The 15,761-nt window shown below is 41.3% G+C and overlaps 1 protein-coding gene across 11 annotated transcripts in view; it reads right to left on the bottom strand.

The window, feature by feature from the left end:
• LOC101066377 (transcriptional enhancer factor TEF-5-like) overlaps nt 1-15,761 on the bottom strand; it is a 29,820-nt gene that overhangs the window by 11,870 nt on the left and 2,189 nt on the right. For 10 of the 11 annotated variants that reach the window (XM_029826653.1, XM_029826656.1, XM_029826655.1 and 7 more), the window contains one exon: nt 5,410-5,664. In XM_029826653.1, the coding sequence (XP_029682513.1) occupies nt 5,410-5,416 (7 nt within the window). In that variant the 5' untranslated portion in view covers nt 5,417-5,664. Of the gene's footprint in view, nt 1-5,409; nt 5,665-13,701; nt 14,091-15,761 lie in introns of those variants that run through there. The other variant, XM_011613664.2, reaches the window with a different exon arrangement.

Consider the following 15,761-nt stretch of genomic DNA (forward strand, 5'->3'; position numbering starts at 1 on the left):
GAGATCAACAAAGCATAGTGTCAGATAATGAGGAAATGAAAAAAAACAACAGAAAACATCCATGCTGTACCAAAAAGAAAATCATAAAGCATTATGTTATTATGCTGTCCATAGGGAAAACTCAGTCCATCACTCTTCCTTTAGGCTTTTCTTTTCCAAGTCAGATTTATTGGGTTTCTGTGGCTACAAATTGGCTATATATATATATATATATATATATATATACATACACACACACACACACACACATATATATATATATATACACACACACACACACACATACACATATATATATATAGAGAGAGAGAGAGAGAGAGAGAAAGAGAGAGAGGTTAAACAACTACTTCATTATGAATAATCACCGAAACTCTTCTTAACCTACAAACAGAGGATGACAAAAACTGTATCTGCCTGTATGAGCACACCCTTAACTCATTCTAAGAACTTTAACACTTTAGTGTCCCCAGAAGACATAATGACAGGAGGGAACCAGGACTTGTTTTTCTTGTATACTCTTTAACAGTTGGCCTCCAGAAGGCACAAGTTAGAGCCATTACCATAAAAGTACTAAAGGCCATCTTCAGCAAGCTCGCAAGGTTCACCATCTCCAACCAGTCAGCCCGGCAGCAAGCCAGGAGAGTGGAGCTGTCGGCTGATACCAAGCTGGCCCTCCCCCTTCTGCCCTGGGCCAAGGATGGACACGCCCGCCTTAGCGCCTCCACATTCCTCACATTCCTTTAAGCCTGTCACATCTGCGCTAGCCAGCGCGATTGGCCTGGTTCTGCGAACACTGCCAAAAACCTCAGGCAAACACACACATACACACACACGCTCACATGCAGTTCCTGCTCTGAGAGAAGCAAGGGTTACATTTGGGGTGAGGGCCATTAGGTTGGGGTTGGGGTTGGAGCCGGGGGTGGTTAGGGAGGCAGCTGATGCTGTAACTCTTGGAGGGAGCACAAAGCCATAACTGTCTCCACCAACAACTGCCACCTGGCAGCAAAGCAAGCTCTTTTCCCAAAACAACACCACTGTGTGACCTCGCACCCAACGGATGGCAGCACCTGCTGCCGACCATCCCAGTGGAGAATGGCAGAGAAAAAACAATGCCGACACGACCCCCACGCAACTGTCACTCTCAATCTCTTTAGCAGACCAACAGAAGGGGAGAAAACTTTATATGCCCTACCAGAGAGTCCTGCAATGAATTGTGTCACTATCTTATTGCACATGAGTACATACTGGGATATCACACGATCCCAGCAGGGCAAATAAGATAGGAGCCTCTGTGAAAGAATGGCGGAGCGAGGGACCTGGCCAAATTATAGATCAGCAGCAGACTTTTCAAGACCTTCCAAGCTGCAGAACAAATGTGGAGGGATCATTTACTTCCAAACTGTCAAACAAAATACCTCTACATAACAGCGTTTAACCAGTGTTTCAGCTGGTAATGCACACTTTGTCAAAAATGTGTTTTCCTCATCTGCTGAGCAGTGCTGTTCTAGGGCTGAGAGCTGGGATGATATCTCCAGTTTATCCTGAACATCTGGTTGCTCTTGTGATATTTTAAATCACTGCTGCAGAGACAACACTTTGATGTGGGCCAAGCAAGTTCAGTCCAGCTTCAGATAGATTTTTGGCCATTAACAATAACTTGGACGTAGACCTGTAGGACACATTCTCAGGCACTTATTTTTTATGTTCTGTCGAGAGAAAAAAGAAAAAACAGATCTCACAACTGCTGCAGTACACCCGAATAAGGCTAAGACTGTTACAGATTGAAATAATATAGAAAGCTTTTGTCCACAACGCATTTTAGAAAAACAGCGATCGCACACATCAGAGTGAATTTACTGGCTGATTTGTCTGTGGCAACCAGGATGATTAGTGGGAGGTCAGGGGGACACGCTGAAAAGGCCAGCCCGCACAGCAGGGGAACATGACAGGTGTGCACACACAGACACAGTCTTACAATCACATGCTCACTGTCTTTCATTTCACGATTCCCCTGTCGATTGCTCAACGCTCACTCCGATGGCTGCAGGCTGCCATTCTTAACCTCTTCTCTGACACGCCTATCTTACTTCTTTTACTACATGACCGCAGGAATTTTCCACTTCCACACGAAGATAGAGCAAAAGGTTGAGCTCTATGTCTTTCTATCGCCCCTTAAGCTTTTCACCACCCCTATTCTCCACCCTCCTCCTATCTCATAGCACAGAGTAAATCCAAAATTTCTAACCCACTGCTCAGCCATGACTGAAAACATTCATAACACCCAACAAGGGGGTTGGGTAGGGAATACCTGCTTTGTCATCATTACAGAGGTCTCAACTCCACTAACTTACTTATGTATGCACAACCGACTGCTAATTCCTAATGGCACCTTTTAAAGAAAGGTCAAAACTGCCTCTCAGGCGGTGCTGTAATCCTTTATTCTTTTTCTACCCAGAGTGCTTTGCTTTGGTGACAGCTGCACGGCTGATTGGAGGAAAGAGGTGCATGCATGAGTGCTCGCGGTTTGACATACCTGTCTAAGCCAGAAAATGGAGAGAAAAAACATGCTGCTACAGCCCCAAAGCGAAACAGGATGGGCAACTTTTTTTCCCCCAACAAAGATTCACACAGATACACACAGACGTCTACTAATTTCCCTTTAGCTCGCAACTATGTAATTCTGTAGGTTAATGTGGGGAAACAGCTGACAGTCATTCATTAAAATGCGAAGTCTTCATACTGGTAGCACTGCAGCACATGTGTTTAATTGTCTTGTATGTTTCGGCAAAAATAAACAATATAATTATGTTTTGTTTTCAGCTTGAATGTCAGTTGACATTTGCCATTCATAATAATGATATGTGGACCTTTTTCTGCACTGAAACAACTTTAATCATTCAAAACATGTGACTTTGATCTCAATGACACTGATTACCACGAACAACTTTTCAGGAGACATTTGCAAATGTTTTGCAGTGAGGTTTTTTTTTTGTTTGTTTTTTTTCAAAAAAAGGAGATTCAAAAAGAGACTGTTCTTGTATATGAAGGCCACTGGGAGTTGGAGACTGCAAGGTTAGACAGCGTTACATACAGTGCAATGGCTAACATTCCCCCAAGCTCACGTCAGGGCAGTTTTCAGATGTCTGAGGTAATCACCTTGTGAGCAGACTTCTTCTGGGGCATGCTTGGCCTGTGCCAGCACAGCCTCGGATGACTTATTGTAAACGGAGCCGAGGTCTAATGCTCTAGGAAAAAAAAGGTCTCTCGAAGAGGTCCTGACAGTTTGTCACTAAGGGGCCAGATTTGTCCATGACCTGCCTCTTTGTTGACATGCTCATGGCAATGGAAAAGACCTGAGACACAATGCTACCCCACTAAACTGGACTGAAAAGGTTATTTAGGTACTTTTACAGATGCCTGCAATGGTTTGCACTGAAGATGTGAATGCAAATTAAAACCATGTTGTAAAGAAGTTACATCATTATTCAAAAAGAAACAATATGTTGACTAAGGGAGTGTTTTTTAAGTAGCTGCCTAAAATACAAACCTGTTACTTGGCATCATTAAAACAATACAGTAATTAATATATTATATTTTAATTGTTATCACACATTTCTTACAACATTCAAGGTCATATTTGATTGGGGATCAGTCAATGTTTAATAATGGCTGTTGGGTTTATAGAGTTACTAATTCCATAACAGACTGAAAAAGCCATTTATTCTTTCTGATGTGTTCTTGTTACTGTGTAACATCAGAAGCTCCAACAGTGGCTGAATTATCTAAGGTATGCGTTTCTCCTTGGATATCAGAATCAGCCCATGAATCATATCAAAATATTTTTTTTCTGACAAGTGCCAGAAAAGCCATACAAACAGCTTTGAAAACAAACAATAATGGTTCTTAATGTGTTAGTGTAAGATGGTAAAGAAAATGATAACTGTCATTTTTCTTTTTCTTTTTTTAATTTGGAGACTTTGAACAGAAGTAAGTTTCAGGACTTAGGGACATGCTGCACATTAAAGTGTCAAAAGTTCGAAAAATGCAAGGCTTGAAGAGACAAAGAGTACAAAGGTGAAATTGAAGGGAAATGAGGAAAAGACTCAGCGACTGCAGACAAACTCCTGCTAATCTGCATGTTGTGATGCTCAGCAGATCACCAAATAAAAAAGTGTGCACTGTCTTGAGAACAGCAATGAGAAAGTGGGATCGAAATAATGAGAGACAAACGCTTTCAATTTTCTACACCTGGATGTCAGTCATTCTAATAAAGAACTTGCCAACATATCCATCTGGAGCTTTTTAGGAGATTAAAGGCTCAACACCTGCAATTTAATGAACCCACAGCAGGAAATGGCATAACTCTTCGAAAATCCATATGGATGCTCAAAATCTAAATTCCAAGGTGATGTCTCTGCTCTTTGGACTTGATTCCTGCTGTGCTAATTATCCTTCATTTAGGGAAGGTAACAGCATCAAACAGAGCATTTCTATGCAAGCCTGCTTTATGGCACAACTCTCACCGCAATACCGGTGTTGGGAGAAACAAGCACTTTTTGATGGAAGAAAAAAAATCAAAACAGCATTATGCAGTGAGGAAGAGAAGAGGCTGTAAAAGACCGAGCATAAAAATAGCCTGTAAAGACTGTGAAAAACAGGCTGGGGGTGGGAGAACGGTGGGGGCTTAACCGGTGCTTCAAATGCTGGCTGGTGCAACTGGAAGAACCTGCCGCTGGGTTACAGCACCACAAGTACAGACCTGCTAAAGACACAAATCATTCACCTGTGTGTCAAAGCTGCACCATCAGTGCAAAGAGGTGAATTAACAATTCATCCAGTTCATTCTAAATCTCCCAGATGTTATTTGTGGGTTGTTTTTTAAAGCTATGATTAACAGTGGAATCTATTAGAATGATTTGCATTTAATTAGTTTCTTTTGATATTTCGCTCAGTGAGCCAGTTAGATGTGTTCATGTGCCCCTCCCCGTCCCATACAATTGTGCATGTTTGTTCGCTGCCAATATCATTTAAAATGTTGACATGTATCTTGAATATGATCCAAGCGTTGGATGAGGGATCACTTCATCCTGATACTGGATTCTTGATTGGTGGAGATTATGTGATTTGTACTTTATTTTTACAAGCTCAAAATGTTTTCCACACACAGAATTTTGTTGAAGGTCGGCAAATGTCCTGTTAATAACTCAGGAATTTCTTGATTGAATTTGGCTTCAGATTCAAATGTAGACACGTTCAGGCCAGGATCACTTGTCAGATCTACATTAAAAAAAAACAAATGGAGTGTACATGTGTGTGTATGTGTGTGCCTGAATTTGTCTAAAAAGCTTGTTTTGGAGGTAGACACATGTTTTTTATCCATTTGGTCAGGCTGGTTCTGGGTGTACTCACCATACATCTTCCCTTCATCTGACAGAATTATTTTCCTCCGGCCACAGGGAGGGTAGATAGCGAGGGCCTCCTGGAAGCTCTGTTCAATATCCGGGCTCCACACGCCCTCGGCATCCCCATCCAGGGTCTTGTCCTCATTGTCCCCGTCCAGCCCATCCTCTGGGCTTCCGTTCTGACTCCACTCGTTGGAAGCAATGATGGCGGCTCCCCCTGGGCCCAATCCTGAGCCCCAATATCAAAGGATCTGTAGGAGATCTGTGGGAAGAAGGTTCAACATGCTTAGTTGGTTTTATTCAATAACATGTATTTCAGGGATGAGCAGGGGAGGGTTAAAACACGAATAAGAAGAACATGGCATAATAGGAAATCACACATTTTTCAGAATAGCAGACCTTAGCCTTTTACACATGAACGGTAACCCTGACCTACCCGACATTGTAGGAATTGTATGTACAGACACAAGTATCTGCATTCTTATATCTCTAAACTGATTCCAGTTGAGTTCCAGCTTGGTGAACTAAGCAAGGCAACTGTTGGAGGCACAGAAAGGATGTTTAGTGTCTCAGCTCTGTAAGAGTACCTGCAAGAACTCACTGCATGCGTGATCAGATATGAGTGTGAACTCCTGATCTGATGTTCCAGAGCTCCCCTGGAGTGCATATGTGCAAGGAACTTTAACAGTATCCAAAATAATCCCTCAGATCACTACAGATATCACAATATCTTCACAGTCCAGTTTCAATGATAACTGTGCGTAAATTCCAATAAAGCTTAAAACCAACATGTCATTGCATTTCTTCCCAGGCAAATTAAAGTATAAGGGAGATTCTTGGTGTTTTCTTCATTATGAACCACAGGCGAGTGGTTATGAGTAGTTATGAGAATTATGTTCCTGCAGAGAAAGCCACAGAGCTTCTTTGTTACCTCGAAACATTAAAAAGCATCACCGAGCCACACAATTGTAGCATTTTTGAATTATGCACATGGGTATGTCATTTGTCTTTCAGATAATCATATACTATTTTCCTTGGGCAAATACTCCCAAAGTGAAGTCTGTATTAATGTGCAAGGGCAAAAGTCCAGCAAATGATGCACAATTTTCTCACAATAACTACACTAAAATGTCTTAGCTTAGTTTCCCAAAGCATAAAGTGAAACTATCTGTGAGATGTTTTTTTAAGGATTCAAGCCAAGGAATGGCCATTACTAAGACACATATAGTATAACAAATGCTTCAGTTTTAATTTGAATAAAATGGTTCTTTCGTTTTCACCACAACTGGTGCTTTTTAACACTTCTCCACTGCTATTTACAGTTGTGAATGCTAGTACATCCCTCAAACAAATGCACGACAAATAGCTATGTAGTTTTCCTTCCATAAAATTCAGAAAACAAGCCTTCATTTGACTTATTACACTATATAATTACAAACCTCAATCTCATCAGCATATTATTTTTGTGACATCCATGTGAACAGAAAATTAGCCTGGCATGCAGAGGACTTAAGAAAAAATGCCTGTTTGTGGTCTTAAAATGATGATCTCAGAGTACATCGACGGCTGGCTTCTCATCATTTCACCCCACAAAGAGGCATAGAGCAACTAGACCTTGTCTTAAATTCTTTATGCAATGCTTCTGGTCCAGGATTAATAACATCCTGCAGACAAAGAAGGTGATATATTGTCTGTGACAAAACCAGTAACCTTTAAGTGCATCTGGTTACTTTAGCACCACACATAAATACGATAGCTTGTGTAGGTGCACAGGAGGCCTAGCCTTTATGCAAATCAAATTATTCATACATAGGCCACCCAGTTGGTGCCAGATGACATTTCCATTTTGCAGTCTCAAACTTGTGTGGGTAAACACTGCTTACCATTTTTTATTATTACCATAATTTCCTATATCTTTTCCCGTCTAAAATGGATTCAAGATATTCCATAAAATAAACTAGACCTCAATAATCAACACTGGCTTCAAAGAATTCTTGTGGTCTGGGAAATGTGTCCCAATGTGGTTTGCTTATGGCTGACTGCAGCCAAAGATCTTAAGTATTTTTCAAGCTGTCTTTTCAGCATTGTCTAGTTTCTTCAGTGGAAGTCTGTGAATTACAATGCTTCCAACTCCTGCTGCAGTGATTCCTCAGACATTTAGAGAAAAACAGTACTATGAAAGATTGTTTTTAAAATCAAGGGTTAATAACTGCTTATTTTTAATTTAGCTGCTCTAATATTTTTAGCTTAAAATGTGCTCTAAGAGGGCGGCCATTCTCCCTCAGACTTATTTCAGTTCATCTGTGTTTGGAAAGACTGAATGTGATGTCACAGCAAATCATCTGGGAACCAGGGAAAAGTGGTGAAATAGCAGGATTAGTCAAGCTTCCTTTCCCTCCCTTCACCATTTGAACAGATATTACAGGAGATCAAAGCAAAGTTGTGGCAATGATGTTCCACCGAATACAATTCAGAAAATTAAATTAGTGAAGTCATTGACATTTACAGGTTCTGAAAGTTTAAATGCCGAGTTCTAAACAGCATGAATGACATATAAGTTGCAATAACTCATCAAAAGATGTACAACTGAACAGTTTTCGTTTACACTGCAGAATTTTGCAGAACCACACTGAACACTTATTTTGCTGCCACATGCCATTAATATGTTTGTTTTGGCAAACACTTGCATTTTGTTTGCTCTCTGTGGTTCTGTTGCTGGTTTCTATAGAGATTAGACACATTCAAAATATGTTTGTCATGAACTGTATAATGCCTGCATTGCTGTACATCATTTCCCAGATTTCTCTCAAAAGAACATGTGGTTTTTTGGAGAGACTTCAATACATGGCACAAGAAAAACAGTCGTATTGTTCACATTTATACAATATTCCAAATTAACTATGGTTATATGAAATTTCAGGAACCTGCGAACCACCAGCACTGTAGCATCAGCGCAGTGGTGCCATGTTTCATAGATTGGTCTAAAAATATGGTGTACATTTTGGTAGGAACAGTAGCGCATGGTTTGTTGTGAATTTTCAAAATATAACAACCTTAGCAGACCAAGCCAACAGAGAAGGTTTGGCACAGAGGTGTGGAACTGTGTGCTCAACAGAACTCATCCATGGGAAGGAAGCCGATGTTGGTAAATTCACAAAACCACAGGATAGGTGGAAATTAGATGCCATATGTAATGTCTAGCCTGTTGGGATATCTGCAGAAGGATCTGCCATATTGTTGACTCACAGACAAACTAAAAAGTTTTATTAAGGAATGATATGGAGATTTTGGAGGCGGGAGAGCAAACTATTTTGTCTCTGTCCAATTATAGCTGAGAAAACACAAGAGCCTCACTGCCAGATACACAGAGCAGCAAGCGTCGATCGGTGAAACACTCTGATCCAATGACCTCGCTGAAGCTATGAGTGCTCATGAGAGTGTGCTCAAGAGAAGTACTGTGAAAAGACAGGCTCTTCAGCGAGAGCGGGGCCTGAATTCCAGACATGTCCTTATTAAGAAAGAGCTGTGAGTGCTCGCTGCTTCTCCTCCTGCCTCCCTTGTGTCAACTCAACGCCCTCCCTCGCCCCCTCCCCAAGACTGAGCTCAGAACGTCTCTACCCAAATAAGGACAGGAGACCAGGGGATGCGTGCAGGGGAGGAGTGGGTGGCGGGTGGGTTGGTTGGCTGGAGAGCAGGGGGGGATGCATGTGGTGAGAGTTGAGGCGGTGGGAGGGAGGTGTTTTCCAATTTAGGCGTCCCCTTTGGGGTCTGGAAAACAGTGTGATTGTTCCAGCTGAAATGCAACATCAGCAGTGAACACGCTGTTGCTTTGTGACACTCTGAGCTCAGACTAGAGACAGGGCATTGTCACCGAAGCCATTTTTCAATACGTCCTCTATTGGTGTCACGGGATTGAACATCCGGGACAATGTAAACGACTTCATAAAGTTACACTGAAAGCTTTATGTGCTGAGAATCAACAGCATGTTCCAGAACTCTGCTCGGTTCCAACAGAACGCGATTAACTGCCAGTTCCTCAGTGGACAAGGAAAACCTGTTAGCATATTGATGAGATTAGCTCTGCTATGTCAAGTTCCATTTTCAGTTAAGACTATAATAAACATGTTCCTATATGCTTAGCATCTTTCTTGTAAAGTCTGATGTGGTTAATGTGATAATAGATGTTTTTTTTTGTTTGTTTGTTTTTTTATTTCAATGTGATTTGGGCTAAAACTAAAGAAAAAAAAGACTATAATGGCACATACTGGCCCAGTGGTGCACTGGATGGGTATTGTGAATGGGCTTGACCCACTGGTACTGTATTATTGTTATTAAAGTCTGCAGTGACTTGCTGATATAAACCTTTGGACAAAAAGCTACTCCCCTCCCCCGTTACCGCCCTGTTTTTACTATGAGAAGAACTGCAAGGTCTGCAGCTCTCCAACAAGGAAGAACTTTAACAATTGCTTGAGTTATTTTGTTAGTCCTCCTTTTTTACTGTTGTTCTCCTATAACCCAGCCCCTGACAGTAAACTCTCTGAGAAGCTGTGGCATCCATCATAACTATGTATCAGATACAGGATGCCGAGTAATTTCTGATATCATTTTTTAACTGATGATAATAAATAATAAATTCAATAAACTCAGCGGGGGGCTCTTTTTGACGTACCACTATGCTATTTACCATAGAATAATATAGTTAATAATAACATTGACTGTCATATTTAAATTCTCCTGTACAATGAAGGATGATGATATGTAAGTCTATCTATTAGTTCTCTATCTAGGGAATAACAAGTACGGTAATTTCGGCATGGCCTTAGAATACATTTTACGATATTAACCAGTTAACAACGCAGCGAAAAAATTGTGTATATTATCTTTCACTCATATGATCTTTCTTTTCACCATCTGCTTTTATCCCAAAGCCAAAAGACCACTTTTTTCCAGCAAGTTCCCAGCTCTATGAACAGAAAGAAAGCTTTCCAGAATAAGATTTTATCCTTTAAAGCAAGTTAGGAGTCCATGAATTGATGATCTTCAGACCAATTCTTGTGTTTTTCGTGTTACACTGCTGCCTCGTTGTGTTTTGTTTCCAGTGTCCATTTAAAATGAGTACACTCACCAGCAGCGTATTTGCAGTATTTTTGTTGAATGCCATTATAATGCAATGCTGGCCAACTTCCAAAGTAGTTTACTGTACTTGACCAACATAAATGACACCTCAAAACCAGAACAACAGCATTCACCAGACTCCCACATTTCCCCGCTGGATGAAGCAATCACATCACAGACTTCACATCACAGGACAATCACATCACAGGAGCTTATCTCTTGTTGGAGGTTTTGACAATGCACCGAGGTCCCTTTGTTTTTCTTGGAGTGCAGTAAAATGTTTAAATTCCCGTGATTCCACTGACTCAGTCATCCTTCCTGGCCACATGTAGGAAAGCTGTCTGCGTAGCTTATATAAAGGAGGGGGATTCCATCAAACTAAGTATTAGTAGAAGTGTGCCGCACAGTGAAGGAAACACTAACCCTAATCCTCTCATACAGTGTGTTTCTCCATAACAACCAGCGTATGGCATAAAATTCAGGTCTTTTGCATTAATCAGTCTGGGGGGGGGGAAAAGCCGCAATTGTGTTTTTATTGTGCCAGGTTCTGTTTCTCAGCTAAACATGAGGTCATCTTTGTAGACACAGATGGACAATCCAGGTGAGTTTTGACTGAGGCAGCGGAATTCAAAGACAACTTGTGTCTCCTATTTTCAAGATCCAACTGGCAGTGTCTCTCTTCTAGTCACTGGTAAGTAAGGAGTGTTAGTCAAACCTAGTCATATTGAAGACTAGATAGCAAGAATCCTTAGACTAAACCGCACAGCCTGACAGCCATGGTACGGCATGTGTCGGCTGACCACACATGTCCAAACCAGCAGTGCACAACTACAATGCACCCACAAAAGTCTTAACAAAAAGGTCGTTTGTCCCAATTATATAATGCAACCCACTAGACCATCAGTCCTCCAAAAGTGGACAGCCATCGTCATCATGTTTCCAGAAAATACTCTTTGGGTTTCTGCTTTATAAGAAAATAAAGAAGAGAAAAGAAAATGACACTGGCTGCATGCAGGACTGCCGCTGGTCCGTTTCTCCTTGATGTAGCCACTTTACCCACTTTACCTCCCCCAAGAGCATATCGTTTTTTAAATATAAGTGTTCTGCTATCTACACCATAAACCATATCAACGAAGGCAGCAGGTTGTATAATAACCATCAGACAGTGCTTTGGAATCTTTTTCAGACTGATTCATTTATAAACTGTTGTGACAAATTAAAATCAATGCATGTAATATTTTGTCAGAAGGGTCAGTAAACACTGGGGAGTAAAACCTGGCCTTTATTTCATGGTCTACATGGATAATTGGGAGCTTAGTACCTCTATAATGTTGTTGCCAGTATAAATCAAAAAATGGATGGATCTGAGTTGGATGGGTTTAGTGTGTGGTTTTGAAATAACTAATTTGCTTTTTTTTCTTTGCTCCAATTTTTAAATCTGACTAGGTAAATTTAAACATTGTTTGTTTGACTGTAAATTTGTTTCTGTGGGTGTGTAGGTTTAGTCTAACGCAATTACATTGCATGCATGTTGGGAAAGAAACTGCAGGAAGGTGATTATGGTATTTACTTAACTGTTAAAAGTTCAACTGGTTAACCATGCTCAGATAAAAAAATGTAGAAACCTACATGTGTTGTGGTACAAAACAGAGTACCGGTAGTTACATTTGGAGCTTGGCGCTAAACAGAAACCTGAAACCTTAAACATTACATGTCATGACACTGTTTTGATCGCATTTGTGTAAATTTTCCCAGGGGGTTTTAGGAATAGCAGGAGTCATGGAAATCTTCCTTTGCTGAATCCCTTTAGCTGAATTGACTCAAACTAAGGTTTTTTGAGCAAGTAATATCTGCAGTTTATTAAGACTGCTAGAAAAATTGACCAAACAACAAGGCTCTATTTCCACTAGGTGGTCCAAAGTACCGGTAGTTACAATTTTACTAATTACCATAAACGAGGCTAGGTGTTATATTTCTGAATGGTGCAAAAATAACCAATATTCCCTGTATTGAAATCTTCATTTACAGTGGTGAAGAATAAACACAGAACTGGCCCTTTGATGAGACTACAACCTAATACTAACTAGCAAGTTGCTACTTTGTGTAGCCTCTTAGTCTGGCTTCAGATGGGTATTGTGTAACTTTCTTCTTTGCCAAATTCTGGATGGCTACAGGACATCCAGTCGCGCCGGCCACCGGTCTTATATATCCAGGGCCAGATCAGATGTTTTCATCACAGTTTGTTCCATGCTACGCTAAACATTACACAGTGCTTAGAGAAAACACAGCATGCTCTGCGATTATTGCATGCCTGGCAACAATCCGTCAAAGGTTTCATCCTTACAAACTTTTAACCAGCTGGCCCTTGAATATGATTCCATGTTATCACATCTGTTTTTGGTCTTATCGCACCGAATATGTGACAATGACCTTCTCTGTCTCTCTCTCCTTCCATCCATCTGTACAGCTGTACACTCTCATTCCCATGACTCAATTGTACTGACTCACATTGCAGAGCAGATTGTTAACAGATTTCCCTCAAATCTGTCCGCATGCCTCTCCATCATCTCTCTGTCCTACCGTTTATGCATTTATCCATTTATTTACCAAATTTTGCTTTAAAAAGTGAAAGTATTATTAATATTTTGTTTTTTATGCTTCAGTTTGGTTTTTTTTTTGCAGTACATACGCTGGAAGAGTTGGGAGACCTTTTGGCTCAGAACAGACCCTGCTGGTAGATGAACCCTAACACCCACCGCTCAGCTGGGAGCTAAACACATCTCCACAGAACAATATTATACACAATGACAAATCCACAAGCACTATTAAAATAACAAGAAAAAAAACAAAAACAAAACACAGGGCTTGTTAAGGTTGAAGTGCGCTCACAGATGTCCCAAAGACACCTCCCCCTCATGACACACACACACACACACACACACACACACACACTCACACACACACACACACACACACTTAACAGAGGGAACAACAGGACTTGGTGGCAAAAGGAGCAGCTGTTTGCAGAGGTCAAATTACAGATTTACAAAAAAAAATCATTTTAAGGTCTTGGGGTAGAAAAGCTACTCTGGTATTAAAAAACTGTGGATGATTCTTCCACACGCACAGAAAATCATGTACCGCAAATGCACCAATTTCTCTTTAAATGTGAAGACGAGCTCACCAAAAACTCTCCCCTCTGCCTCCCGTGTCTGCGTTTGGCCCTATTAAATTCTCTTCAGCTCCTCCAATAACTTCCTCCTACTTCCTATCTGGCACAGCGCTCAGGAAACAATCAGAGTTGAGAGTGAGAGGAGGGCTGGACAGCCAACAGCTCACACGGCAAGAAAGTGCATGCATGCACGCACGCACGCACGCACGCACACACACACACACACACACACACACAGAAAAAAAGCCAGGGAGACATTGACAAAAACACACACCACATGCACTCCTTGCGAAGGCAAACATTTGCAGTTTGATACCAGCTGTACGCACAAGACCAACACCAACGATCACGAACACCTCTTAAAGGGGATTTTTCAAACTTTTACACACATGTACAAAAAACCCCAAAACTGTACCAAACTTGAATCTTAATTGTTGTTGTCTTGTAAACAAACAACATGCCCACTGAGGTAAGTGGAGGTTATTGGCTCCCTCAGTGAGTCACTGGGAAGATAAATGAGTATCACATGTCAAGCTCAAGCATGAGCATAAAGCCTTATTCAGTCATTGTTCCATTTTCACACTGGAGGCTGTGGCCTACCTTGAACTGTAACACTGTCCAAGAATTCTGTTTAAATCCAGCTTAGGAGGGAAAGATTGATACAAAACAGGCCAAGTGTGCCAGGCAAACCTTTTTTTTTCTAAATTCGAAATAATTTTAATCAGCAATATTCCAGAGGACATAGAGGATAAACCATTCCGATTTGGCTATTTTGTGGTGACAGGAGTGGTTTGAAGCCATAATCTGTGAAACCTCAACAGAATGCACCAGTCAAAAAGCAAAAGGCATTCAGAATCATTAACGGCTTCAATCATGGGCCGTATGGAACGGAGGAGATCACACTGTGAATCGTTATCATCATATGTGTTCCTTTAAATTAGGGCAAGTATTACTGTGCTGTAGAAGGAGATCTCCCCCCACACCAACCCACAACACTGTGAGCACAGGGATTAAAGGGGTTTCACATGAGTGCCCTTGGGTCACTGGAGCTCTGGTGTGACACACAGGCCTCACACACACAGAAACATGTGCGCACGTACACGCACACACAGACGGACACGTACAAACATTAGATGGATGCAGATTGTACCACCGTGAGGCTGGAGGACCTGGCTCACAAATTCGCACCAACAAACTGGGCTGATCCGTTTTAAAGAGTGTTTTATGCAGACCTTAAAGCTTCAAGTTTTGCTACCAGGGACAGAACTATAATGTTTAGAATCTTGGGGACAGCGAACACAAAGACCCCACTGTTCTACGCCACTCCCGGCTCCTCCCCTGACTGGTCCAAATAGGAGGTGAGGGAGCTTATCTGTTAAAGCCTCATGATTTAGAGGACATATAAATATGCACAGAACATTAGCATGATCACAGCGAAGATAAACTGCATTTCAGGGGACTTTTAAATCTCTGCATAGCATTTACATCTGTAACAATCTAACTTTTCAATTAACTTCTCATGTCCAATGCAATATGCTCTGCCACCCAGCCACCCACTCCCAGTAACACTGCACATTGTATTCCGATTGTCATTAATACCCCTCTGCAAATGGCTGTAGGCTTTTTCCTCTGAGGCCTTCTGTGTGTTCACCATGCAGACATTGTTCTATTTGTTCAGATCTGGATTGAGAAAGGGGCAAGTGTCCACCATTTGGGAAAGCACTTGTGGGGACGGTGCTAAAAAGCAACCAACGTCGGCACAAATGGGCGAAGGTTATTTAGTCGTTCTTCTGTTGGCTTCGACACAAATGGGTGAAGCTGCTGCTGACAAACAACAACAGACCCCGTAAACACCCAGAGTAAAGAAAGAAGGATGGAGCGGGAAATGAGGAGACATACCTTCACTGTCTATAGTTCTGATTGTTTCTAAGCGGCAGAGCACATATGGAGATTAAAAAGTGGAAAAAACATCTCCAGGGTGGGTTATTACCATTTATCAACCACCCTGGTGTGGGTGAAGCTGGGAACCCTTTCCACCATATGAACACAACCTTGAACTGAAAATAAAACAC

This window comes from Takifugu rubripes, chromosome 19, assembly GCF_901000725.2.
Source record: "Takifugu rubripes chromosome 19, fTakRub1.2, whole genome shotgun sequence".
In the NCBI taxonomy this organism is placed as follows: Eukaryota; Metazoa; Chordata; class Actinopteri; order Tetraodontiformes; family Tetraodontidae; genus Takifugu; species Takifugu rubripes.